The 27,566-nt window shown below is 46.5% G+C and overlaps 1 protein-coding gene across 1 annotated transcript; it reads right to left on the bottom strand.

The window, feature by feature from the left end:
- Positions 1 to 2,840: 2,840 nt before the first annotated feature.
- Positions 2,841 to 27,455, bottom strand: LOC124019360 (dystrophin-related protein 2-like). Its single transcript, XM_046334677.1, has 11 exons — positions 27,302 to 27,455; positions 23,622 to 23,788; positions 23,361 to 23,475; positions 21,027 to 21,163; positions 19,270 to 19,335; positions 13,336 to 13,401; positions 10,960 to 11,076; positions 6,510 to 6,759; positions 4,788 to 4,905; positions 4,417 to 4,500; positions 2,841 to 4,170 (listed from the first exon to the last, which is right to left on the bottom strand). The coding sequence occupies exons 1-11, from the start codon at positions 27,401 to 27,403 to the stop codon at positions 4,151 to 4,153; spliced, it is 1,242 nt and encodes a 413-aa protein (XP_046190633.1). The 5' UTR covers positions 27,404 to 27,455; the 3' UTR covers positions 2,841 to 4,150.
- Positions 27,456 to 27,566: the final 111 nt, after the last annotated feature.

The following is a 27,566-nucleotide window of genomic DNA, read 5'->3' as shown; positions in this document are numbered from 1 at the left end:
GAGGTTAAGTAATTCATAACCCTGCCGTGTTCGAGAACACCAACAACCCTCCCTGTGTCTCGTAACGATGCCAAGGTGTCCAGAACTCAGCATGCACAGAAGGTCTCGCCATTAGGAACAATGAGCGGGGCTCTATAACGGGTTGACCAACTATATATAGCAGGGATACCCGTTGGCCATGTCCTCTAAACTGTCACTGTCTCCGGCGACTAGGGCTTCTTCTCAATCATGCCGAAAATGATCGGACTGGTATCCAGCGTGAGGTGGCGCTACGGGGAGCCCGGGACACTACTTGTAGAGCTCCAATGTGGTTCGAGCTACACAGTGTTTTTATCTCGAACATGAGACGCCTCAGATGGATAATCACATGACTACAGAGAGACGTGATGTGGGGCCGTGTAACGTAGTGTTTTTACAGAGGCTTTGATTCGATGGGCTGTAACACAATGCCTCTACAAAGACAATATGGACTTCTGGGAGTTAAAGTAAGAGGGACACAGTGGAGAGCTACAGTTTTTCTGCTGCACTGTTCCATGTATCGTTATATCAGTCTGCCAAACTACCCGCTACAGTGGTGTAATCATTCATGCCACCTACTCTCTCCTACCTCCAGTATTGTCCAAAACACACAAAACATTTACAGAGCCTTCAGAAAGTATTCATGCCCCTTGACTTATTCCACATTTTGTTGTTACAGCCTGTATAAGAAATACACACTTTCCCCCCTGACCCATCTACTCACAATACCTCAATGACAAAGTGAACTAAATCTATTTAGAAATTTTAGCAAACGTATTGAAAGTGAAATACAAAAATATCTCATTTAAGTATTCACACCGCTTGAGTCAAATGTTAGAATTGCCTTTGGCAGCGATTACAGTCTTTCGGGGTAAGTCTCTAAGAGCCTTGCACACCTGGATAGGATTTTGCCTGAACATAGCTCTATTCCGTTTCTTTTTCTAATAACAAAAAGGTCCCTGAGTCCTTGCCATTGACAAGCATTCCAATAACATGATGCAGCCACCACCATGCTTGAAAATATGAAGAGTGGGAGTCAGTGATGTGTTGTGTTGGATTTGCCCCAAACATAACACTTTGTATTCAGGACATACAGTTGATTTCTTTACCACCTTTTATGCAGTTTGACTTTATTGCCTTATTACAAACAGGACGCGTGTTTTGGAATATTTTCTATTCTGTAAAGGCTTCCTGTCATTTAGGTTAGTATTGTGGAGTAAACATTTCCCCCAAAATAATTCCACTTTGACATTATGGGGTATTGTGCGTATAGGCCAGTGACACAACATCTAAATGTAATCGATTTTAAATTCAGGCTGTAACTCAACAAAATGTGGAAAAGGGCAAGGGTGAACAGTTTCTGAAGGAACATAGGTCTACATGACATATGGTTTCTAGGCCTAATCGCTGTAGTTCATAATTGCACACACAGAGAGCGAGTTGTGATGCATTCACAGCTTCGCATATTCAGAGCCAAACCTATGTTCAGGGGGCTCATCAATGTGTAATGAGACGTGTGTTTACAAAAAAACAAAAACACATTAAAAAGAGGTTTCCAAAGAGTAAACATTATTTGCGTTGTGTGTTTTTTTTTTGACTTGAGCAATTCTTTGTTCCTGGATCCTGTAAAGAAGGATGCCGGTGCCCTTGGCAAAGGTAGAACAGATGTCAATGATAATGACTTTCTATGCCAGTTAAACACTGAACAGTGGCAGGCATTGTTCAGCGGGGGTGGTTAAAGGAGTGATCGGGGGGACAAGGCGGTTCAGGTATGGAATCGGTGCGCCCTCTCTTCCCCATATGGTTATTATCATTTCCATTATGAACGGCGCCCCACCTTGCCGACTCTCAACCTGTACAGTGTACAGTTCCCTAGCAACAGCAGCAAAACAAACAGACAGCCACGACGGAGCTCGACGATGTCAAATGTGAACGCTGGCGCCTGGAGGGGATAAAGTCTAACGAATACTGGGATGGGATTCAAACTGAAATCTGTTCTTGGCAATAAGGTCAGAATGAATACAAAACTATTCACATCATGGCTCCCTGCGACTGTGGTTGTAAAGGACTTTATGCAAGTGGTACCTCGTCAAAAAACAGAGCATCTGTCCTCTTGTTTTCCCTAGCAAACCGCTCGCCTACTGTCTGGGTCCGTCTCTTGGAGATTTGCTGTGGCAAGCACATCAGAGTGGATGGCTCCTCTCCACTCAGCCCAGGAGCACTAAACAGACTATTTCCTTCCCCTTTCCTTTGGTCTCTCAGATCTCTCCTACTCCGAGTCTTCGCTATCACATTCCCACCATCCTCCCTCCCTCCAAAGCCCTATTTGACCCCAGCCTTTTAATTAGTCTCTCAGGTGCTAGGCCGCTCTAGCGCTGTCAATTCCCACTGTCTTCCCTAAAGGCTCTCTGATGCCTCTAATGCAAAATGCCACAGAACCCAGACCCCTAAACAGAACTAGCATCTGACATTGAATGACATTCACATCCACCCACTACACCCAACTGATGCAATTTCCTGCCCTGATTGTGAAAACACTGAATGGCAAAAAAGGCATATGTAAGCCAGTACTTTAACATCTGATACAGAAATGGATGAGTCACAAGCATAAAAAGAGAAAAGAAGAGAGAGAGAGAGAGAGAGAGAGAGAGAGAGAGAGAGAGAGAGAGAGAAAGATCTCCATTTAATAATATTTGAGGCAGCAACATAAAACATGTATTGGTCCATGCTGGGCTCTGTCTGGGTTTAAGGCAAATAGAGTGTGCTCTGTCTGGAGTGTCACATGATCCTGGTGTGATGGTAGCCCCCCCCCCCCCCCCCGCCATGCTCGAGAGCCTACTATCCTAGGCATTTGTGTACCCCTGAAAGGTTTAAGCAACATGGGGCACTGGGGTCACCATGCAGGAGCCAGAGGAGGGCCCGGCGTTTAAAGCTAGACTCTTTCTCAGCTAAACACATATCAGCGTTGTCTCAAGACTCTCCTCCTGAACAGAGACGCAAAATCACAGCCCTTCTTTCGTCACCGATTTATTTTCACAAAAGTTTGCGGCTGTGAGTGTAAGCGTATGTGCGTCTCTACGTGTTTATAGGTGTGTATTCCTACTGTGTGCGATATGAACGTCCATATGAATCCGAGTATGAGCACGTGCGTTAATACAGCACGAGAGTTCATCTGAAACAACGTGTGTCTGCGCGTGTGTGATGTGTGCACTCACTGTGACAGAGAGAGCGGGCAGCCATGCGAGAGAGACGACAGGCATCCCCGTTTGGGAAGATTAGAGGAGCTGTGTGCACAGAGGCAGCGCTGCGTGCGCTGGCGGGCACTTTGGCTGTCTTAAATAAATCATAGGGTTTTACTGATGATGTGTCAGTCCCACAGAGTCAATAAGCTTGTTGTGGGTCCCGCTGGCTCCCCGGCAATCTGCTCTGCTTTGCTCTGGGTACGCCTGCCCCAGCCGCCTGATCACAGCCGCATGAAACGCAGCCAGCCTGGCCCAAATCGAGTCAACGGTGGTGCGCATGAACGCCTCGTAAAAAAAAGAAAGACATTTGAAACGCATTAGAAAACAGGAAAAACACAAACGCACGCAGTTACTGGATAGAACAAACATGATGGAAATCCTCACGCATTTTTGCATTGTGTAAAAGTCCTTTTTGTGGAAGGTCCTTGTGCTGTATGGATATAAAGCGTCACACATTCGGACGACTACACGGACGCTGGTTAGCACAGTGTCATGGCTGGGATGCTAGCGTTAGCCAGTAGTGGATTAGCTAGCTAAAACTGTTTCTGCCTGGCTGGGCTACTAACGTTAGCCGTTAGCTTCCTTAGCCTTCTTAGCTGGTTAACACAGTGTCTGGCTGCACCGCTTAGCCATAGCATAACATTAGCCATAGCTTGTTAGCATAGTGCTTGGCCCGGCCTGGACGTTAGCATTAGCTGTTAGCCTTTGGCTCCCACAGGGGTGGTTAGTGCACAGAGGTCCAGAGGGCGGGAGAGGGGTCAGCTCTGGGTAAGCTGCTGTATGGGTCAAGGACCTGGTGCACACTCTGCCCCTCTGATGGCAGCTATATGGGGCACGGGCCATCAGGCATCCCACCAGGCATCACTCTGCACTCCAAGCCTCGCCCTGGGTTAGATGAGTGACGTGGTTCCTGGAAGAGGAGAGAGGGGGAAAAGTGGCAATTAAGGGTCAAAATGAATTTTTAGAAAAACAAGCAGAATGGCCAGTACTCAATGTGGGTCTTCAGCAGGCTAATATGGGTTTTTGATCAGGCTAGGAAACTGTACATACCCTGCTTCTTCTATCTGCTGGAAGAAGACTCACTACCTTGATGTGCACAAGTAAATGGTTGTATCTGTGGCGTGTCTGTCTCAGGTCTGTAGGGTCAGAGACTCACCAGGTTCTGAAGGGAAGACGTTTCTCAGCTGCTCTATGACCTCCTGCAGTTGCTGCACTGTGTCATGATCCTCATCTCCATCTCCTGTCACACACAGCATCACACGGAGAGAGATGAGTGACAACAACACTCGATCATCTCATTCCAATGTTGTTATGGCCCACTAAACGAACAAATACATATTTTAAAGTCAATAATCCAGCAGGAATCGCTTGGAACTTGCAACACCACCAGTGGGACCTAGCCTGATTACGGTCTCTGTTCATTTGGCAAATGACAAGAATGGAAACGGAGTTGAATGTTAGCTAAAAAGACTGGTACCCAGACTAGACCGGACCTAATATTAGGGAACATTTGCCTTAGTAGCTCACCTGCTGCCTCTGTGTCTGTGGTCTCTCTACTGGGTCCGTCCCCCTGACGGCCTCCCCCTGACACCGGAGATGACAAGGACGAAGGTTCCGACCCGTTGGCCTCCGAATCGTCTTTGGGCTGGTGGAAAGTAAATAGTGTCATCAATCACCACAAAATTCCCATCGACAGCTACTTGGGAAAAGCACAAACGTTATTGGAATGTGTTGGTTGGGGTTGAAGGACACAGTAAACATGTAGACGCACTAAATAAGTCAAAGTGTTCCAGGGAAACTGAAGGCTGCGTTGGCTGGGGATTCAGACCTAGTTGTACAACGAACAAAGGAAAATCGACTTTCTAAGGAGATGAAAACACAACGGTTGACACTGACAGTTGACTTGCCCACACCCACTCCACCACTTCATATTGGAACAATAGACTGAAGGAAATCAAGAATCTACGTGCATGAACATTTCTTAAGATGGGATTGAAAGGCATCATAATAAGGGCACTGCGTTCATCCACCTCTGGCCTGCTCGCCTCCCTACCAATGAGGAAGTACAGTTCCCGCTCAGCTCAGTCAAAACTGTTCGCTGCTCTGGCTCCCCAATGGTGGAACAAACTCCCTCACGACGCCAGGACAGCGGAGTCAATCACCACCTTCCGGAGACACCTGAAACCCCACCTCTTTAAGGAATACCTAGGATAGGATAAAGTAATCCTTCTCACCCCCCTTAAAATATTTAGATGCACTATTGTAAAGTGGTTGTTCCACTGGATGTCATAAGGTGAATGCACCAATTTGTAAGTCGCTCTGGATAAGAGCGTCTGCTAAATGACTTAAATGTAAATGTAAAATGTAATGCATCATATGATATGAGAGGTTCATGGAAGTGTTGAGAAAGTTCAAACCTACAGCTTTAGAATTCTTGGTACTCAGTCCCGCTGTTCCCAACCCCATTCCCCTCTTTCCACTAAATGAACCATCTCTCCAGTCTATCTTTCAATCTCCTCTCTCTATCCCCAATTTCCAAGTCTTTTCACCTGAGGAAATGCCTTTCTGTCTCTCTTTCTCACTCTCCCTCTACTGCAGCAGTACACATGATCTTTCCATTCCTTCCTCCCCCTCTCTCTATTCCCCATTCACACATTCATATTCTCCTACAGCAGTGTCCTATTTTCTCTCAGTTCAGCCATTCTCTTTATTCCCCATTCACACATTCATATTCTCCTACAGCTGTGTCCTATTTTCTCTCAGTTCAGCCATTCTCTTTGTTCCCCATTCACACATTCATATTCTCCTACAGCAGTGTCCTATTTTCTCTCAGTTCAGCCATTCTCTTTATTCCCCATTCACACATTCATATTCTCCTACAGCAGTGTCCTATTTTCTCTCAGTTCAGCCATTCTCTTTATTCCCCATTCACACATTCATATTCTCCTACAGCAGTGTCCTATTTTCTCTCAGTTCAGCCACTCTTTGTTACCCTTTTTTGCTTCCTTTTATCGCCCTGCTTCTTAATCCCTCTTGAGTCTATCCCCCTCTTTCTTTCTCTCCTTACCGTAGGTATTTCCCTCAGTCTCTCATCAGCTCCCCTCCCTTTCTGTCTCTGTACCTGCAGTTTTAAGCCTTTATAGTTGTTCTCTACCTCACCCCCCTCGCCTCTTTTCCAAGCCATATTTTTTCTTCCTTTCTATCCCTTCTCTTTCTTTCCACTTTCCTTTCCCCTTCCTCCTTCCCTACCTGCAGCAGTAACTCTCGTAGCCTGTGCAGCTGGGACTCCAGCTGTTTGTTGTGGTCCTCCAGGATCTGCATGCGTGTCTCCAGGCGAGTCTTGTGCTGCCGGAGGACCCTTGCCTCGGCCAGGAGCTCCTCGTCCTGCTGGCCCTCCGTGGGAGATCCCGGAACACCCTCACCTCCCTCCGTCAGCTGGGGCGCCGCCGCCGCCTCCTCATGCCTCCACTTCAGCCGCCGCCACTCCCCCTGCAGCACCCTGGGGAATAGGAGAGAGGACAGAGACATCAGCAGACATTTTAAAGAGCTGGGAGTTTTCACTGACACACAAAACTGTCCACAATAGGCTATGATAGTAAATGGTGTGAGCGCCGTAGTGCCTATAACTCAATGACTTTATTTCCACTGTATAGCACATTTCTAAAAGATCATTCATTTCAAAGTGGTTTACAAATATAATTATAAAAGGAACGAAAGATAACACAAAACGTTTTCTATACAAATATATATTTAAGATAGACAAGAATATTTTTTTAGACAGTAAAACAGTAAAATAACAGTGGACATGAGAATACAGCGAAAGACCTATAAATAAATGAAGATGGCACTATGGCTAAGACAACCTAAAGCACCGTAGGTAAAAGTGCAGCTAAAAAAGTATGTCTTCACCATTTTCTTCAAATTGTCTACCATTTCTGGAGGCCCTCAGATCCTCTGGCAGGCTGTTACAAAGTCCAGCATCACAGTGACTAAAGGCAGGGCCGGTTCCTGGCATGCAATGCATTCGGAAAGTATTCAGACCCCTTGACTTTTTTCACATTTTGTTACGTTACAGCCTTATTCAAAAATTGAGTAAGTACATTTTTTTCTCATCAATCTACACACAATACCCCATAATGGCAAAGCAAAGACAGGTTTTTAGCAATGCGTGTAAATGTATAAATGAAAAAAAAAACAGAAATATCACATTTACATGAGTATTCAGTACTTTGTTGAAGCACCTTTGGCAGCGATTACAGCCTCGAGTCTTCTTTGGTATGGCACTACAAGCTTGGCACACCTGTATTTGGAGAGTTTCTCCCATTCTTCTCCGCAGATCCTCTAAATCTCTGTCAGGTTGGATGGGGAGTGTCCCTGCACAGGTATCGGGTTCAAGTCTTGACTCTGGCTGGGCAACTCAAGGACTCAGAGACTTGTCCCGAAGCCACTCCTGCGTTGTCTTGGCTGTGTGCTTAGGGTTGTCCTGTTGGAAGGTGAACCTTCGTCCCAGTCTGAGGTCCTGAGCGCTCTGGAGCAGGTTTTCATCAAGGATCTCTCTGTACTTTGCTCTGTTCATCTTTCCCTCAATCCTAACTTCTCTCAGTTCCTGCCGCTGAAAAACAGCACGATGCTGCCAAAACAGCAGGATGCTGCCACCACCAGGTTTCCTCCAGATGAAAACGAAAGACGCTTGGCATTCAGGCCAAAGAATTCAATCTTGGTTTCATCAGACCAGAGAATGTTGTCTCTCATGTCTGAGAGTCCTTTAAATGCCTTTTTGGCAAACTTCAAGTGGGCTGTCATGTGCCTTTTACTGAGGAGTGGCTTCCGTCTGGCCACTCTACCATAAAGGCCTGATTGGTGGAGTGCTGCAGAGCTGGTTGTCCTTCTGAAAGGTTTCCATCTCCACAGAGGAACTCTGGAGCTCTGTCAGAGTGACCATCAGATTCTTGGTCACATCTTTGACCAAGCCCCTTCTCCCCCCATTTCTCAGTTTGGCTGGGTAGCCCCATGGCAAAATGTGTAGAATTGCAGGAAATGAACTTTAAAACAAAGCATTTTCTTTCCACTGTCAAGAGGAGGCCATTAAAACATTTTGCAGCGAGGTGACAAACTATTAAGTACACTACTTTCGACCAGAGTACTTTTTTTATTTTGATTTCACCTTTATTTAACCAGGTAGGCTAGTTGAGAACAAGTTCTCATTTACAACTGCGACCTGGCCAAGATAAAGCATAGCAGTGTGAACAGACAACAACACAAGAGTTACACAGGGAGTAAACAATAAACAAGTCAATAACACAGTAGAAAAAAATAAAAGAAAGAGTCTATATACGTTGTGTGCAAAAGGCATGAGGAGGTAGGCGAATAATTACAATGGGTGGCAGGTAGTCTAGCGCTTAAGACTGTTGGGCTAGTAACCGAAAGGTTGCTGGTTGAAATCCCTGAGCCCCCTAAGTGAACAATCTTGAGCAAGGCTCTTAACCCTATTTGCTCCTGTATGTCTGCTAAATGACTGAGGGTCCCACCAACCAAAACTAACTCAGGGCTGACAAAAGGCATCGTCACAAAATGTTTTAGAGCATCTCAAACACCAGTGTCAGAGGATCTACGGGACCGACCGGGCACATATCCTAAATGCATATGATACGTGTGTTCAGGTGCAAAAGACCACATAGTGCTTTAAAAATATATAAAGCAATTTTAAAATCAACTGTAAATCTAACAGGCAAACAATGAAGGGACTTTAAAATAGGTGTTATGTGTGCAGTCTTAGTTAGCACAGGTGCTGCTGCGTTCTCAATTAATAGGCTGTTGGCTAATGTTTTTCTTGGTAAGACCAGACATGAGACCATCGCAGTAACCAAGCCTGGAAGTAATAAAAACATGCATTAGTCTCTCAGTGTTGGCCTGGCAGAGAAACTGACGCACTTTGGCAATATTAGGTAGATGATCAAATCTAAGATTATTGGTCGCATACACAATTCTGATAAGAAAACTGATTTGGTCCCATTTCGGAGTCTAAAATCACACCTAGGTGTTTAGCCAGGTGGGTTTTATATCGAATGTTCACTGTCTGTGTGCTGATCATGCGAACTGACTAGTGACATAGTCAGGCAGAATTATCGCTCTGAACATATACACTGTATGAAAACAGAAACGTAATCCAGTTGAACTGTTGATCAGGATTAACTTGTGTTTTACATCAAGACGAATCCTGTGCATCGTTTACCACAGCTCATAATTCCTTTCTGTCTGTACGGAAACAGAATGCCTATGTCTCTGGAACATTTGTGACGACCCTTCCACTCTGTCTGCCGAATTCTTTCTCTTTGCTCTTGTTCTCCTTACTAGGATGTCGGTGGGCGGCACGGGAGGGTCGTCAGCAAAATGGGACACACCTGGGCCCGGGTGTGTCCTGGGGATAAATTCCCCCATTCATTGGGGAGACTCTCTCCACGCAGACACACTTTTGTGTGGCTGTTTTGTTTGTTTGCATTATCACATCTGTGAACGCAACCACTCACTTACACTACTAACTACACACACCATTGTTACTTGTTTACTTTAGTTAATAAATATATTTGTGTTATTCCTTGATCTCCACGTTGCTTCCCTTTCTGTTGCGAGCTACGAGTCGGTTCGCGACACATTTCGCACAGACAATAAAGATCACTTTTCTGAGCACTGAAATTGTGCGCGGGAATCTTTTTTATTCTTCTTTTCCTGACAATGTTCACAGAGGAAAGAAAGTTGAGGCATGGGATGACGGTACTAATTCTACCACATATTCATGAGCTACACACTCATGACTTCCACAATGAGTCTGATTTTGGTCGTCAGGCCCAGATTCTGACATATCACATGGGGTCCTATAAGCCAATCAGAATAAAGGAAGACAGCTGCAGTGCTAACTGAGGAGCACACAGGATATGCCTCATCATAATAATACAGAAATAATACCAAACTAGGTTAAAGTTTCAGACACCAGCTGTGTGTATATATGTTACTAATCTACCTTATTAACCTATTATTCATCGATGACAAACGGAGAGCAAACAAATGTGTGTGTGTGTGTGTGTGTGTGTGTGTGTGTGTGTGTGTGTGTGTGTGTGTGTGTGTGTGTGTGTGTGTGTGTGTGTGTGTGTGGCCCGAAGGTCAGGGGCACGTAGAAAAGACAAAATAGAATCAATCCGATGAATCATACCTTTTCAAGTTGCCTCTGGTATCAAATGAAGTGTATTGGGAAAAGCATTATTCTCTCTCATTTCAACTTTTACTTCAAGGTCTTAAGGGTACTGAAGTAACACAGAATCCTATTTGGACACGAGGATCCAATTGATGTGTTCCAAAGCCATTTCTTTCCCATCACACTCATGCATCAAACAGTAGTAGTATACTCTGTTCACTATACAATCACCCTAACGATGGTGTAGTTCTCACATTGGGTGTCAGAAGCATGGCTAATTGATTAGGATGGCCATGGTAGTGACCCTGTAGGGTTGTAAGAGCTAAAGTTTGGAAGTCCTACAGGTTCTAAGACAAAACAGTTCTACACCTTAATGGTTCCAAGACCAACGGGTTCTATGTTCTAAAAGTTAACACAAAAAGGTTCTATACCTTAAAGGTTATAAGACCAATAGTTCTAAAGGTTCTGGGGTAAAAGATTTCTAAAACCAAAAGGGCTCTATTTTCTCACCGGTTCTCGTTCTCCAGGCGGGCCAGCGTTCTCTGCAGCTCGTCCTTGTCCTGACAGTCCAGGTGGGCCAGCAGCATCTGCTGTCCGCTGGGGGAGTCCTGGTCCAGGGTACCGGGGCTGGAGTGACGCAGGAGGTACTGATCTTCATCCCTGAGTCCCCCACATGACACAGCACAGGAGACACTCAGCACACTGAGCCACAACCCTGCCACCAGCAGCACAGCACAGCAAATAGCCACAGCACAGGACAGGACAGTGTACAGCCACAGGACAGTGTACAGCCACAAACACGACAGGGCAGCACAGGACAGTGTACAGCCACAAACACAACAGTGCAGCACAGGACAGTGTACAGCCACAGCACAGGACAGGACAGTGTACAGCCACAGCACAGGATAGGACAGTGTACAGCCACAAACACGACAGTGCAGCACAGGACAGTGTACAGCCACAGCACAGGACAGTGTACAGCCACAGCACAGGACAGTGTACAGCCACAGCACAGGACAGTGTACAGCCACAGCACAGGACAGTGTACAGCCACAGCACAGGACAGTGTACAGCCACAGCACAGGACAGTGTACAGCCACAGCACAGGACAGTGTACAGCCACAGCACAGGACAGGACAGTGTACAGCCACAGCACAGGACAGTGTACAGCCACAAACACGACAGTGCAGCACAGGACAGTGTACAGCCACAGCACAGGACAGTGTACAGCCACAGCACAGGACAGTGTACAGCCACAGCACAGGACAGTGTACAGCCACAGCACAGGACAGTGTACAGCCACAGCACAGGACAGTGTACAGCCACAAACACGACAGTGCAGCACAGGACAGTGTACAGCCACAGCACAGGACAGTGTACAGCCACAGCACAGGACAGTGTACAGCCACAGCACAGGACAGGACAGTGTACAGCCACAGCACAGGACAGTGTACAGCCACAAACACGACAGTGCAGCACAGGACAGTGTACAGCCACAGCACAGGACAGTGTACAGCCACAGCACAGGACAGTGTACAGCCACAGCACAGGACAGTGTACAGCCACAGCACAGGACAGGACAGTGTACAGCCACAGCACAGGACAGTGTACAGCCACAAACACGACAGTGCAGCACAGGACAGTGTACAGCCACAGCACAGGACAGTGTACAGCCACAGCACAGCAGAAGCAACAGACACATTGGTATGGTGGAGCAGTACTGACACGGAATGACACACAGACAGCAACAGCAGCATAGGCAGGATAAACGCTCAAACACAGACAGTCTTCAATTCTGAGAACAAGTGGCCGCATAGACAGACATGACAGACAGCCATGCAGAAATAAAGGACACTAATGACGCCAGAGCATAGCCAGACATACTGCAGCACTGGGCAGCAAGCTAACAGAGTGACATGAGAACGAGGGGACTCAGCACACACAAAGAGCAGCAGTAGAGACAGAACACAGAGACAGAAGACAGGAGACAGAGTAGTAGCCCTACTGACAAGAACAAAGTACAGAAACACTTGGAACAAACATAGCCACAGTGTCACAGTGATAAACCAGACACACAGAGCAAATAGCTTGCAGACAAACAGCACACTGAACAACTATACAAACAGCCATGTTGACACATCAAATAGGCAGCTTCACACACCATGCCAATGCCCTCCCTATCTCGCAAATACACACGTGCACATACAGTCACACATACACAGACATGAACGCACACAGACATGAATGCACCCACACATATACACAGATATGAATACACACACTGACATGGACCTATGCACACACAACGCACATAAACACAAACACACCCTCGCTCTCTTTCTCTCGACACTAAAAACACACACAGTAAACCCTTTGATGGAGGCCACTACACCTTGGTGGTAAAAATTCATTTTGTTATAGCAGTGCTCATAATGAAAACACCCACGCATGCACACACACACACGCCTCACCCCCAAAACACTCTCTGTCTCAGCCAAAGCCTTTGATCAGGGCCAACACCTGTGTCCAGTCAGTTTATATGATTCCTTAGTGATGGGCTCACCTTATTGACTCCACCATTCACATCAAAGCTACTCCCCCTCTCCCCTCCTTTTCGCTCAGCCAGCCTCTGGCTCTTAACATCATGTTCTGTAGTATTTCAATGGGCCTCCCTCTCTCCCGTGCAGCAGCCCTTTGTATTTGGTCTTTTATGATGAAGGGAGAGTGTGTGCACGGCCTCAGCCATGGGTCCTTTCATAAACTTGGTGATTATTTTATGTGACTGACCAGCCTTCCCTGAATGTGTGTGTGCACACTCAGGGTACACATAAACACTTGGCTGAAATGAAAGGGTTCAGTGTGTGGGGGAAGTGGGAGTGTACTCACAGACTCTCATCAGGCGACAGGCTATCTGTGAAGAAGGAACAATTCTGGTTCTCCATTTCCGCCAATCTGGACAACAGGAAAACACACAGAGAGAGAGAGAGAGAAAATAGGTAGGTACTCTTATTTATTTATCTGTTGTTTTACAAGGTAAGTTGACTGAGAACACGTTCTCATTTGCAGCAACGACCTGGGGAATAGTTACACGGGAGAGGAGGGGGATGAATGAGCCAATTGTAAACTGGGGATTATTAGGTGACTGTGATGGTTTGAGGGCCAGATTGAGAATTTAGCCAGGACACCGGGGTTAACACCCCTACTCTCTGCCATGGGATCTTTAATGACCTCCGAGAGTCAGGACATCCGTTTAACGTCCCATCCGAAAGACGGCACCCTACACAGGGCAATGCCCTGGGGCATTGGGATATTTCTTTAGACCAGAGGAAAGAGTGCCTCCTACTCCAACATGACTTCCAGCAGCATCTGGTCTCCCATCCAGGAACTGACCAGAACCAACCCTGCTTAGCTTCAGAAGCAAGCCAGCAGTGGTATGCAGGGTGGTATGCTCCTGGCATACTCTAGTAAAAAGAGGTCAAGAGCAACAGGTTGACAGATTTAATTTATTTTAGAAAGAAGAGGGGGTTTCATTCCAAGAAGAGCTATTCAGTACAGTACTGTATTGCAGTGTTTAAGGACCAAGGACAGCGAGTCTAGGTTTTCAGCCCTGCAGCAGTGACTGTTGTTTTTCAGTGCCATGGACAGCTACCCCACTGCACTTCTGTTTCTACAGCCTTACAGTGTAGTTGAGAAGTTTGGCAGATAAGCACCATGGACAGCTACCCCACTACACTTCTCTTTCTACTGCCTTACAGTGTAGTTGAGAAGTTTGGCAGATAAGCACCATGGACAGCTACCCCACTGCACTTCTCTTTCTACTGCCTTACAGTGTACTTGAGAAGTTTGGCAGATAAGCACCATGGACAGCTACCCCACTGCACTTCTCTTTCTACTGCCTTACAGTGTACTTTAGAAGTTTGGCAGATAAGCACCATGGACAGCTACCCCACTGTAGTTCTCTTTCTTCTGCCTTACAGTGTAGTTGAGAAGTTTGGCAGATAAGCACCATGGACAGCTACCCCACTGTAGGTCTCTTTCTTCTGCCTTACAGTGTACTTGAGAAGTTTGGCAGATAAGCACCATGGACAGCTACCACACTGCTACAGACTGTTATCACTAATGAAATGTGTCTCATGCTACTCAAGCTCCAGGCCCCCCACAACACACACACACACACACACACACACACACACACACACACACACACACACACACACACACACACACACACACACACACACACACACACACACACACACACACACACACACACACACACACACACACACACACACACACACACACAACCAAAAAAAAAACATATGGATTGATGGATGGAGGGAGAGAAAAGAGGGATGAGGATGGAGTGATGAAGAGAGATCCATATGACATCATTATGGCCCCTCCCACCAAGGCCCATAGAGAGTACAGACCATCCACTCTCATCATTATGACCCCTCCCACCAAGGCCCATAGAGAGTACAGGCCACCCACTCTCATCATCATGGCCCCTCCCACCAAGGCCCATAGAGAGTACAGGGCCCGACCTGGCCCATTATCCATCCACTCTAACTGTGACTAGACCTGGCCCCTTATCCATCCACTCTAACCGTGGCCAGACCTGGCCCTTTATCCATCCACACTGACCGTGGCCAGACCTGGCTCTTTATCCATCCACTTCTGACCATGGCCAGACCTGGCCCATTATCCATCCACTCCCACTGTGACTAGACCTGGCCCCTTATCCATCCACTCTAACCGTGGCCAGACCTGGCCCTTTATCCATCCACTTCTGACCATGGCCAGACCTGGCCCATTATCCATCCACTCTCACTGTGACCAGACCTGGCCCTTTATCCATCCACTCTGACCGTGGCCAGACCTGGCCCTTCATCCATCCTCTCTGACCGTGGCCAGACCTGGCCCTTCATCCATCCTCTCTGACCGTGGCCAGACCTGGCCCTTTATCCATCCTCTCTGACCGTGGCCAGACCTGGCCCTTTATCCATCCACTCTCACTGTGACCAGACCTGGCCCTTTATCCATCCACTCTGACCGTGGCCAGACCTGGCCCTTTATCCATCCACTCTGACCGTGGCCAGACCTGGCCCTTTATCCATCCACTCTGACCATGGCCAGACCTGGCCCTTTATCCATCCACTCTGACCGTGGCCAGACCTGGCCCTTTATCCATCCACTCTGACCGTGGTCAGACCTGGCCCTTTATCCATCCACTCTGACCGTGGTCAGACCTGGCCCTTTATCCATCCACTCTGACCATCGCCAGACCTGGCCCTTTATCCATCCACTCTGACCATGGCCAGACCTGGCCCTTTATCTATCCACTCTGACCGTGGCCAGACCTGGCCCTTTATCCATCCACTCTGACCGTGGCCAGACCTGGCCCTTTATCCATCCACTCTGACCGTGGCCAGACCTTGGCCCTTTATCCATCCACTCTGACCGTGGCCAGACCTGGCCCTTTATCCATCCACTCTGACCGTGGCCAGACCTTGGCCCTATGGCTAACAGACAGTCATTTAACCACTCTCACTGTGGCCAGATCTGTGCCCTTAATTCAATCAGTTAGGCCATTAATCAAATGGTTGTTACAGGACCGGAAGGCGAGGAGAGAGGAGAGGGAGCCTCACCCCAGTATTCTATGTGAGAGCTGTAGACTTGGCCCCTGTCCTCAGGACAGTATTGATGATGTGGGAAGTTGTTAGTTAATTCCTATGAGTCCCACACTCTTAGAAAAAAGGTTACTTTTGGTTCCAGCTACAACCCTTTTTGGTTCCAGGTACAACCCTTTTTGGTTCCAGGTACAACCCTTTTTGGTTCCAGGTACAACCCTTTTTGGTTCCAGGTACAACCCTTTTTGGTTCCAGGTACAACCCTTTTTGGTTCCAGGTACAACCCTTTTTGGTTCCAGGTACAACCCTTTTTGGTTCCAGGTACAACCCTTTTTGGTTCTAGGTACAACCCTTTTTGGTTCCAGGTACAACCCTTTTTGGTTCCAGGTATAACCCTTTTTGGTTCCAGGTATAACCCTTTTTGGTTCCAGGTATAACCCTTTTTGGTTCCAGGCACAACCCTTTTTGGTTCCAGGCACAACCCTTTTTGGTTCCAGGTACAACCCTTTTTGGTTCCAGGCACAACCCTTTTTGGTTCCAGGTACAACCCTTTTTGGTTCCAGGTATAACCATTTTTGGTTCTAAGTACAACCCTTTTTTGTTCCAGATATAACCCTTTTGGGTTCCATGTAGAGCCCTCTTTGGAAAGGGTTCTACATGGAACCTAAAAGGGTTCTTCCTGGAACCAAAAAGGGATCTTCAAAGGGTTATGTTATGAGGACAGCAGAATAACCCTTTTAGGTTATAGATAGCACCTTGAGCTTTCTCCCTCCCTCCCTCCCTCCCTCCCTCCCTCCTCCCCCTCCCTCCCTCCCTCCCTCCCTCCCTCCCTCCCTCCCGAGTCTGTACTAATGACAAAAGGAGAGCTCTCCACTAGCACCTTGGTGTGTGACGCACCAGCAAATCTGGATCCAACCCAAAACATCAAATACCCACAATCCTCCTCTGGGACATCATATTCTTACACAGGATTAACATGTACACCCCCTCATATGACTGAGTAGAGACAGACACTCTGTTCTTCTGCTGTGATGTCAGCCTCAGGGACCTTTTAATGTACGTAGTTGCATGGCATGGTTCTGACAGCCAGGCATTTGCAGTACTATGTGAACAAATATATATAGTCTCTCATTTGATGTATTTTTCAAGAGGGAGAGAGAGCGAGAGGAAGCGAGAGAGAGAGAGAGAGAGAGCGAGAGGAAGCGAGAGAGAGAGAAAGAGAGAGAGAGAGAGCAAGTGAGCAAGAGAGTGTGTATACTGGAGTCAATTTTGCATGAAGCAAAGTACAGATTGAATGGCATCTGTGCAATGTACATTATTAAAATAATCAGCTTTATCTCATTTAGCGAGCTCTCAGATCATGTTGGAATATAGTTGAAGTTAAACTGTCCTCTGTTAGGCTTTCAGAATCCAGTTCAGAGTCCTCTATGGTTGATATACTTGTGAAGAGCTCAAGATGTTTCAGAACTGTAAGATGGCACACTACATCCAAAGTATATAAAAGGAGATAGAAACTGTAAAGCCAGCATAAAGCTACAAATATACAACGTCACAACAGCAACTTCAGGAACACTGAGACTTCTCTGGCAAATCTGCAAGCCAACAAATTAAGACTCATAAGCATATCTCACTTAAGCAAATTGCACTGTTCCCTGCCCATTTCTCAATTTCTGTTTATCTATCAGGGAAGTTTTGTGGGTCTTCAGCTTGAGCCAAGGAGTTGTGCCAACTAAACGATTCTAATTGGCAGGAGGAGACTAATAAACGTGAGGGGACTTTGGAACAGAAGCAATTAATACAAGTCAATGGAAATAATGCATTTGAACGAGTGGGAGAGAAAAGAGTGACAACAATGACTTAACTAAACAGTGAAAAAGACTGAAAGGGAACAACTTTGGAGAGAGAGAATAGAAATGATCCTGCCTCTGTTGGTGTGTGTCTCCTCTGTCTTGAATAGTGACAACAAGGCCATCAGACTGTTAACAGCCACCACTAATATTGAGTGGCTGCTGCCAACACACTGACTCAACTTCAGCCACTTTAATAATGGGAATTGATGGAAAATATATCACTAGCCAATTTAAACAATGCTACTTAATATAATGTTTACATACCCTACATTATTCATCTCATATGTATATACTGTACTCGATACCATCTACTGCATCGTTATGTAGTACATGTATCACTAGCCACTTTAAACTATGCCATTTTGTTCACATACTCATCTCATATGTATATACTGCACTCGATACCATCTACTGCATCTTGCCTATGCCGCTCTGTACCATCACTCATTCATATATCTATATGTACATATTCTTTATCCCTTTACACTTGTGTGTATACTGTAGTAGTTTTGGAATTGTTAGTTAGATTACTCGTTGGTTATTACTGCATTGTCAGAACTAGAAGCACAAGCATTTCCCTACACTCGCATTAACATCTGCTAACCATGTGTATGTGACAAAAACATTTGATTTGATTTGCTTTTGATTTGATTTGGTGTGGAGCAATGCTGCCTCAGGTAAGGAGCACTCTCACATACAACACACACACAAGAAGGTGATCTGTGTCCTGTCGCTCTCTCGCTCTCTCTCTTTCTGCAGTGATCTATGTCCTGCTCTGCTGTGGGCATGACTTCCCGTGGGTGAGGGACCCCTCTTCCATGCCCTGGCTGTGCCCTCTCTGTAACCCTGGCAGACAGACTGCTGATCCGCCTTCGCATCCTCCAGGTGACCAAGGGACCCAGCGGAGTGCCACACTGCCCTACCATGCCCGCCGGGCATCCACAACCAGGAGACCCCTGCTCACCCCAGACCAAACGCACAGCGCTCATGCCCTTTTCAGTGTGTGTGAGTGAATGAGCGAGAGCTAGAGTGAGAGAAAGAAAGAAACAAAGAAAGAAGGAAAGGGAGAGAGAGGATACCCGCAAGGCACAACAGTCTCCACTCAGGTCGAAGGTCAGACCAAGATGGATATCTCAATCAACTTGTGGAGAGAGAACTGGGGAGTGCCAGGAGAAAGGAAGGAGGGAAGATCTGGAGTAAGCAGAGTTAGGTAAGGAAAGACGGGGGGGGTCATTATTTTTGTGTGTGTGTGTGTGTGTGTGTGTGTGTGTGTGTGTGTGTGTGTGTGTGTGTGTGTGTGTGTGTGTGTGTGTGTGTGTGTGTGTATAACAGCCTACCTGCTAGCAAAGTGCTCGATTCTGCTGTGTGTGTCTGCATGGGGTAGCTTGGGAGAGGAGCACGGCCTGGTCAAACACAGAAAAACATCATTAATACCTATATTACTGGTACTCCCTAGTGTGTGTGTTGGTGTGTGTGTGTGTGACTTGCAAGCCAGATGTAGCCTTTAAACCAGGAGTTTCAAACCAATGTATTGAGGTAAAATTACTCAGCCTTCAAAAGAAGGTCTTATGAAATCTGTATTGTATTGTCTTAAAGAATTGAATTATTTAATCTAATTGAATGATAACATATTTGCTTAGATCGCACTTGGTGAAGACCACATGACTGAAAATGAATTAATGCAACCATGTCTTCGTCACTAACAAATGCAGTCATAGGTGGTAACTTTACAATTCACTCGAAAGACAAGGCACACTGGGAAATATGCAAATAAGTCTTTACACTAAGCAAACTGTTAATTTAACTCTGAAAGGTGTGGACCCATGTACAGTGCATTCAGAAAGTATTCAGATCCCTTGACTTTTTCCCACATTTTGTCAGGTTACAGCCTTATTCTTCCATCTCATATTTCTCAAATAAACAGCAAACCTGGTTTCAAAAACCAGATAAAGCAACACCTTGCAGCACAACGCCTCTCCCCTATTTGACGTAGACAGTTTGTGTGTATGCATTGATATGTAGGATGTGTGTGCCTTTAAAAATACATGTAAATACATGTAGTTCTGTCCTTGAGCTGTTCTTGTCTAATGATGTTCTGTATTATGTTTCATGTTCTGTGTGGACCCCAGGCTGACTAGCTGCTGCTTTTACAACAGCTAATATGTACCCTAATACCAACAAAAAAACACCAAATACCAAATCATCTAAAATTGATAATATTGTTTTTTTTCTTCATCAATCTACACACAATCCCCAATAATTACAAAGCAAAAACAGTTTTTTTTTCTTTTCTGCAAATGTATAAAAAAAAAACAGAAATCTCACATTTACATAAGTATTCAGACCCTTTAATCAGTACTTTGTTGAAGTATCTTTGGCAGTTGCGTCTTGTTGGGTATGATGGTACAAGCTTGGTACTCCTGTGTTTGGGGAGTTTCTCCCATTCTTCTCTGCAGATCACCTCAAGCTGTGTCAGGTTAGATGGGGAGCGTCGCTGCACAGCTATTTTCAGGTGTCTCCAGAGATGTTCGATCGGGTTCAAGTCCACATACACACACATGCACACATAGACACATTCTCCACTCAAGGACATTCAGAGAATTGTCCTGAAGCCACTCCTGCGTTGTCTTGGCTGTGTGTTTAGGGTCGTTGTCCTGTTGGATGGAGAACCTTGGTCCTGTTGGAAGGTCCTGAGTGCTCTGGATCAGGTTTTCATCAAGGACCCCTCTGTACTTTTCTCCGTTCATCGTTCCATTAATCTTGACTAGTCTCCAAGTCCCTGCCTCTGAAAAACTTCCCCACAGCATGATGCTGCCACCACCATGCTTCACTATAGGGATGGTGCCAGGTTTCCTCCAGACGTGACACTTGGAATTCAGGCCAAAGAGTTCAATCTTCTGTCTGGGAACTCTACCATAAAGGCCTGATTGGTGGAGTGCTGCAGAGATGGTTGTCCTTTCTTTTAATATAACACTTCATACACAAGCAATCTCCCTCTCAACAAATAAAGTCAATGGCCATTTTTACAAGCTATTTTCCTGTCTTCTCGGTGCCAGTCTATCTAGCAGTCTGTGTCTATAGGGGTATGACTCACGTGTCAGAGCTCTCGGCCTCCAGCACCGACTGGACAGGCAGGTAGCCCCGCTGAGGGTGCTTACTGAAGTACTGCTTCGATCGGAACTTGTTCTTCAGCGTCTTGGCAAAGTCCCGCATCTTCTCTCCTGAGGTGGTCTGACACATGGTTTACATGAAGGGACCGGGATGGAGGACAGGAGAAGGGGATGAGGCGTGGGGGTGGAGAAGAGGAGAGGGGGATGAGGGGTGGGGTGGAGGAGAGGGGATGAGGGTGGGTGGAGGAGAGGGGGATGGAGGAGAGGAGAGAAGAGAAGAGGAGAGGGGGATGGAGGAGAGGAGAGGGGGTGAGGGGGTGGAGGAGAGGAGAGGGGGATGAGGGGGGGATGGAGGAGAGGAGAGAAGAGAAGAGGAGAGGGGGATGGAGGAGAGGGGGTGAGGGGGTGGAGGAGAGGAGAGGGGGATGAGGGGGATGGAGGAGAGGAGAAGGCGATGAGGGGGTGGAGGAGAGGAGAGGGGGATGAAGGAGAGGAGAGTAGAGGGGGATGGAGGAGAGGACAGGGTGATGAGGGGGAATGGAGGAGAAGGGGATGGGGATGGGGAGAGGAGAGGAGGATGGGGGGATAGAGGAGAGGAGAGGTAGATGGGGGGATAGAGCAGAGTGTGATGAGGGGGTGGAGGAGGGGGGGTGGGGAGGTTAGGGGCAGTGGGAGGACAGGAAGACAAAGTGAACCACTTTAGAATTCTCCATACTGCACATGCATACACATACGCGTGCATGCAGGGATGCACACACACACTTGCGCACACATGCACCCAGACACACACACGCATGCACACACAGACACACACGCGCACCCCCGCACTCACACGCACCTTGTGTTGAACTAAACTTTGTGATAGGTGCCCTGCGGCTAATGCAGTACTCTGTCTCCCTCGGACCTGACTACCCACATCCACTCCATCATACAACCCAGCAGTATAGGAGTCAAAACTCAGGTGAAAAGCTCCAGCTCAGCTCCACTTCAACCTTCCCCTGGTTGACATACTGCCCTGGGAGGAATGATTTGGATGTCTCTCTGCCATATCTCCCAGCCTCCATTGACTGGAGCTGAAGTAGTGTGCTAGTGTGGCCTCCTCTTTGTGTACTCTCTTAAAGGGGCAATCTACAAATGATACAGCCATTTTTGGACTGTTAAATTAACCCTATCACAACCCACATTATAAACATGTCTTACTTCACTGTTCGTAAACAATGTCATTGTATGCCAACGATGTATAGCCTCAAAACGTGGTTAAAGAGATAGTCCACCCAAATGACTAAATGACATATGGGTTTCTTCACCCTGTAAGCAGTCAAGGTATAACAGCAATCAATGATTGTTTCAGTCCCCTTGGGACTGTTTCCACATGCTAATGTACTAGCATTTGTGGCACAAATCCCATTCAAGACATGGGACCGATACAAACATTTTTCACGCATCATGTTCACAACATCTATAAGTGACTTTGTTGAGGTTCACAAGCAATTTGAGATACTTTCGTATGATTTGGACATGTGTGAAAAATGCTAATATTGGTCCCATGACTTGAATACTTACAGGGTAAGGAAACCAGTGTGTCGTTTTAAAACTATCATTTTGATATCACGGACGGTCAGTTCTTGCATCCATAGCTCTGTCTATGCATTTGAGAGTAGTTACATATCTCCAGCCACAACCCTCAGCTGTCGACCGAAACAGTGGAGGGGTGGCCGCTTTGTTATTGTTTAAACTGCAGATTGCCTCTTTAAGAGAAAAGTGTAGGTTATGGTGCGGGCTGTGTCTGAAATGGCACCCTATTCCCTACATAGTGCACTACTTTTGACCTTTAATAGGGTGACATGCAGGTGGCAGCCTGGGTGTAGTACTCATTCTTACTGGGGTGTAGTACTCTTCCTTACTGGGGTGCAGTACTCTTCCTTACTGGGGTGCAGTACTCTTTCTTACTGGGGTGCAGTACTCTTTCTTACTGGGGTGCAGTACTCTTTCTTACTGGGGTGCAGTACTCTTTCTTACTGGGGTGCAGTACTCTTTCTTACTGGGGTGCAGTACTCTTTCTTACTGGGGTGCAGTACTCTTTCTTACTGGGGTGCAGTACTCTTTCTTACTGGGGTGCAGTACTCTTTCTTACTGGGGTGCAGTACTCTTTCTTACTGGGGTGCAGTACTCTTTCTTACTGGGGTGCAGTACTCTTTCTTACTGGGGTGCAGTACTCTTTCTTACTGGGGTGCAGTACTCTTTCTTACTGGGGTGCAGTACTCTTTCTTACTGGGGTGCAGTACTCTTTCTTACTGGGGTGCAGTACTCTTTCTTACTGGGGTGTAGTACTCCATGATGGGATATTGGAGCTGCTTCTTTCCCTTGGTGGTGCGTCCCGTGAGGAAGCACATCTGGCAGATGTCCACGTTGAATTGTTTCAGACTGCGGTACCTGTCAGGACGGATCGGTAGAATGGACGATCATATCACAGTCAGTAATATTAGAGAAGCAACATGAATTGCTCTATCCTGTGTGTGTATGTGTGTGTGTCACACATCCACCTTTCCTCGTCTCTGATAGAGGTACAATAGACCTGCCTGAATCCCTTGATGGGGCACTGTTTACAGATGTAACACTTGGCCTGGTGCTTGGCGGACTCGGCCACTGCCACACGCTGTAGAACAGCCAGCCACACTACAGACTGGGGCTCCAGGCTCATCCACTCCAGGAAATGAGATACCTCGATGGCTGGCTTCCCTGGGGCCTACGGGAGGAAGAACATAGGAAACATTTTACCTGAGTATCTTGTACTGGTCTCCTGCTTGATTGTCTGTAAAATGCTACTATCCATTACAGTTATGCAGAACAATTTACCAAACAGTACCACTTCATCAAACTACCTGCAGTTCCATAGGGCACGTATTACTAGGTAATTTACATATTCCATTACAGTTCCCCTGGAAGAACTCTGTTAAAAGCACAAATACATAAACAGGAGGTTGATAGCGGCCAGAGAGAGGGGTGACTTGCGTGAGGGCCGTGAGTACCTGTTAATGTTCTAACGCTCCAAAGCAATTCCTGTGTTAGAGAGACAGCAGATAAATGGGATAACAGGAAGTCAGGTGAATAAAGGACAGCCTCGCCAAGCGCAGAAAATCCATAATGTGCTAAATTCTCATTAAGTGTGCATCAGAGATGCATTAAAAGGTTGATTTCCCTGGAGCCTCGTCTTGACTATGCCAAAGCAGGGTAATTAACATATGTGTGTGTACGTGTTATGGAGTGAGGTCTCTAGGGGAACAAGGCTCCTCGGCTCTCTGCTCTTTTCTCTGCCCTGCTCTCCTCTCCTCTACCCTCTCCTCTACCCTCTCCTCTACCCTCTCCTCTACCCTCTCCTCTACCCTCTCCTCTACCCTCTCCTCTACCCTCTCCTCTCCTCTACCCTCTACCCTCTCCCCTCTCCCCTCTCCCCTCTCCTCTACCCTCTCCCCTCTCCCCTCTCCTCTACCCTCTCCCCTCTCCTCTACCCTCTACCCTCTACCCTCTACCCTCTCCTCTACCCTCTCCCCTCTCCTCTACCCTCTCCCCTCTCCTCAACTCTCCTCTCCATGAGACTATCCTAGCTAGTAGAACTGGACCCACTGTCTGTCTACAGTATCAATAACTAGTAGAACTGGACCCACTGACTGTCTACAGTATCAATAACTAGTAGAACTGGACCCACTGTCTGTCTACAGTATCAATAACTAGTAGAACTGGACCCACTGTCTGTCTACAGTATCAATAACTAGTAGAACTGGACCCACTGACTGTCTGCAGTATCAATAACTAGTAGAACTGGACCCACTGTCTGTCTGCAGTATCAATAACTAGTAGAACTGGACCCACTGTCTGTCTACAGTATCAATAACTAGTAGAACTGGACCCACTGTCTGTCTACAGTATCAATAACTAGTAGAACTGGACCCACTGTCTGTCTACAGTATCAATAACTAGTAGAACTGGACCCACTGTCTGTCTACAGTATCAATAACTAGTAGAACTGGACCCACTGTCTGTCTACAGTATCAATAACTAGTAGAACTGGACCCACTGTCTGTCTACAGTATCAATAACTAGTAGAACTGGACCCACTGACTGTCTACAGTATCAATAACTAGTAGAACTGGACCCACTGTCTGTCTACAGTATCAATAACTAGTAGAACTGGACCCACTGTCTGTCTACAGTATCAATAACTAGTAGAACTGGACCCACTGACTGTCTACAGTATCAATAACTAGTAGAACTGGACCCACTGTCTGTCTACAGTATCAATAACCAGTAGAACTGGACCCACTGACTGTCTACAGTATCAATAACTAGTAGAACTGGACCCACTGACTGTCTACAGTATCAATAACTAGTAGAACTGGACCCACTGACTGTCTACAGTATCAATAACTAGTAGAACTGGACCCACTGTCTGTCTACAGTATCAATAACTAGTAGAACTGGACCCACTGACTGTCTACAGTATCAATAACTAGTAGAACTGGACCCACTGTCTGTCTACAGTATCAATAACTAGTAGAACTGGACCCACTGTCTGTCTACAGTATCAATAACTAGTAGAACTGGACCCACTGTCTGTCTACAGTATCAATAACTAGTAGAACTGGACCCACTGTCTGTCTACAGTATCAATAACTAGTAGAACTGGACCCACTGTCTGTCTACAGTATCAATAACTAGTAGAACTGGACCCACTGTCTGTCTACAGTATCAATAACTAGTAGAACTGGACCCACTGACTGTCTACAGTATCAATAACTAGTAGAACTGGACCCACTGACTACACCAAGCAACAACAACCAAAACACACACAACGTACACTCTCCATGGCAACAGCCTGGTCTCTATACATACAGACCACGGAGGGCCACAGCACAGAATGTCTACTATAGTGTAACTCCCTCCCTCAGATCCTGCCATCCTCTATGTAGAGCCAAACCCATCTGCCCCTCTGTCATGAATGACTCCACTACACCTCTACGCTACACCCTACAACCTACACCGTACACCCACAGAACGTGCTAGCGTGTGTCATCCCCTCACTTTGACTTCACTGCCATGCCAACGTGATAAATTGTTTATCTGGGCACTTCTGATTGGAACTCCACTGATAATAAAATCTGCTCATAAAAGACATGACATACAGCAAATTGAGTTGACAGACAGGATTTTAATCCCCTGTGGCTGATATCAGGAGCATGGACGGGAATCGAGCGACATTTCATTACGGGTCGGCTGTAAAAAAGTGAAGATTTTTTATATTTTTTATAAAGGTTTTAAAAAGCCACCGCCCAAAAACCTACTACCCACTCGTCCCAACTCTACCATTAAAGGGACTGCTTTAAAAATGCATTTCCCTACTGAGCTAAATGCCATGAGGCGGGATTTCAAAAAAGCTGATCCCCCATGTATGAGAGTGGAAATGACAATGCCCTCAGTTCTTCCATGTCTCCATCTGCAACACTTTGAAATTATGTTATGCCCATAGATTCCATATTGTTCCAGCAACAGTATGTTAAACCAGATTGGTTTCACAAAAAAAATGTAAATCATTTTCCACAGACCACATTGGTTCACACAGGATTTCACTCAGAATAAACCATTTTTATCAGTAACACCTACGATCAATGACCCCAACATTTATGATGCTTAAAGGCCAAGTGGCGTCAAAAACTAGACTTGACTGTGTTTTATATATATTTCCATATATACTGTGGAAAGTCAGTTAAGAATAAATTTTAATTTACAATGAAGGCCAACCGCGGCCAAACCCTACCGGGGCCAAACCCCACCCAGACGACGCTGGGCCAAATGTACCCCTCAAAAGGGACTCCCAATCACTACCGGTTGTGATACAGCCTGGAATCGTACCAGGGTCTGTAGTGACACATCTAGCACTGGGATACAGTGTCTTAGACCGCTGCGCCACTCAGGAGCCCAAAACACTGTGAAATTGTGAAAGTTAATGACAATGCCTTTTTAAGATCTGTTTGAAAAGACTGCCTGATATTTCAGCCTGTTTTGGTGGGATGGAGTTTTGGCCTGCCTGATGACATCACCATAAAAAAGAGAATTTAAAACCTCTCTGCCAAAACCAGCTCACTCAGACCACTCCCAGACAGTCCTAGCAAAATTCTTGCTTGAGAAATTGCATGCGTGCGTGTATGTGTTTGCAGCCTGCACGCATCTGTGTGTGTCTGTGTGTGTGTATGGGTGATCTCACCATACGGAAGCAGCTGCGTACACTGGGCTCCACATTGCTCCCCCCGAAGGCGGCCACCTCTCCCAGCTGTCGCGGGATCTGGATTGCTTCATAGAGCAGCATAGTGAGGTAACGCTGGTCTGTCAGACCCCCTGGACCAGACACCTGCCTGAACAGGTCTGACAAAACATACAGGGTTAATAAAATATGTGTGTGTGTGTGTGTGTGTGTGTGTATGTGTGTGTGTGAGAGAGACACTATGTTCACCCATGTGTAATGTGTTGTA

The sequence above is a fragment of the Oncorhynchus gorbuscha genome, unplaced genomic scaffold (genome assembly GCF_021184085.1).
Source record: "Oncorhynchus gorbuscha isolate QuinsamMale2020 ecotype Even-year unplaced genomic scaffold, OgorEven_v1.0 Un_scaffold_81:::fragment_4:::debris, whole genome shotgun sequence".
In the NCBI taxonomy this organism is placed as follows: Eukaryota; Metazoa; Chordata; class Actinopteri; order Salmoniformes; family Salmonidae; genus Oncorhynchus; species Oncorhynchus gorbuscha.
Note: the sequence above shows the minus strand (reverse complement) of the source record. Positions and strands in the feature narration are given on the sequence as shown.

What these genes read in the sequence shown, in the direction of transcription:
- LOC124019360 (XM_046334677.1), bottom strand. Translation starts at nt 27,403, where the DNA reads ATGCTGCTCTATGAAGCAATCCAGATCCCGCGACAGCTGGGAGAGGTG. An exon ending in TCATGGAGTACTACACCCCA is followed by an intron (nt 21,164 to 23,360) that starts GTAAGAAAGAGT and finishes ACCATGTGTCAG; the next exon opens with ACCACCTCAGGAGAGAAGAT. An exon ending in GAGGCCGAGAGCTCTGACAC is followed by an intron (nt 19,336 to 21,026) that starts GTGAGTCATACC and finishes GTGTTTGACCAG; the next exon opens with GCCGTGCTCCTCTCCCAAGC.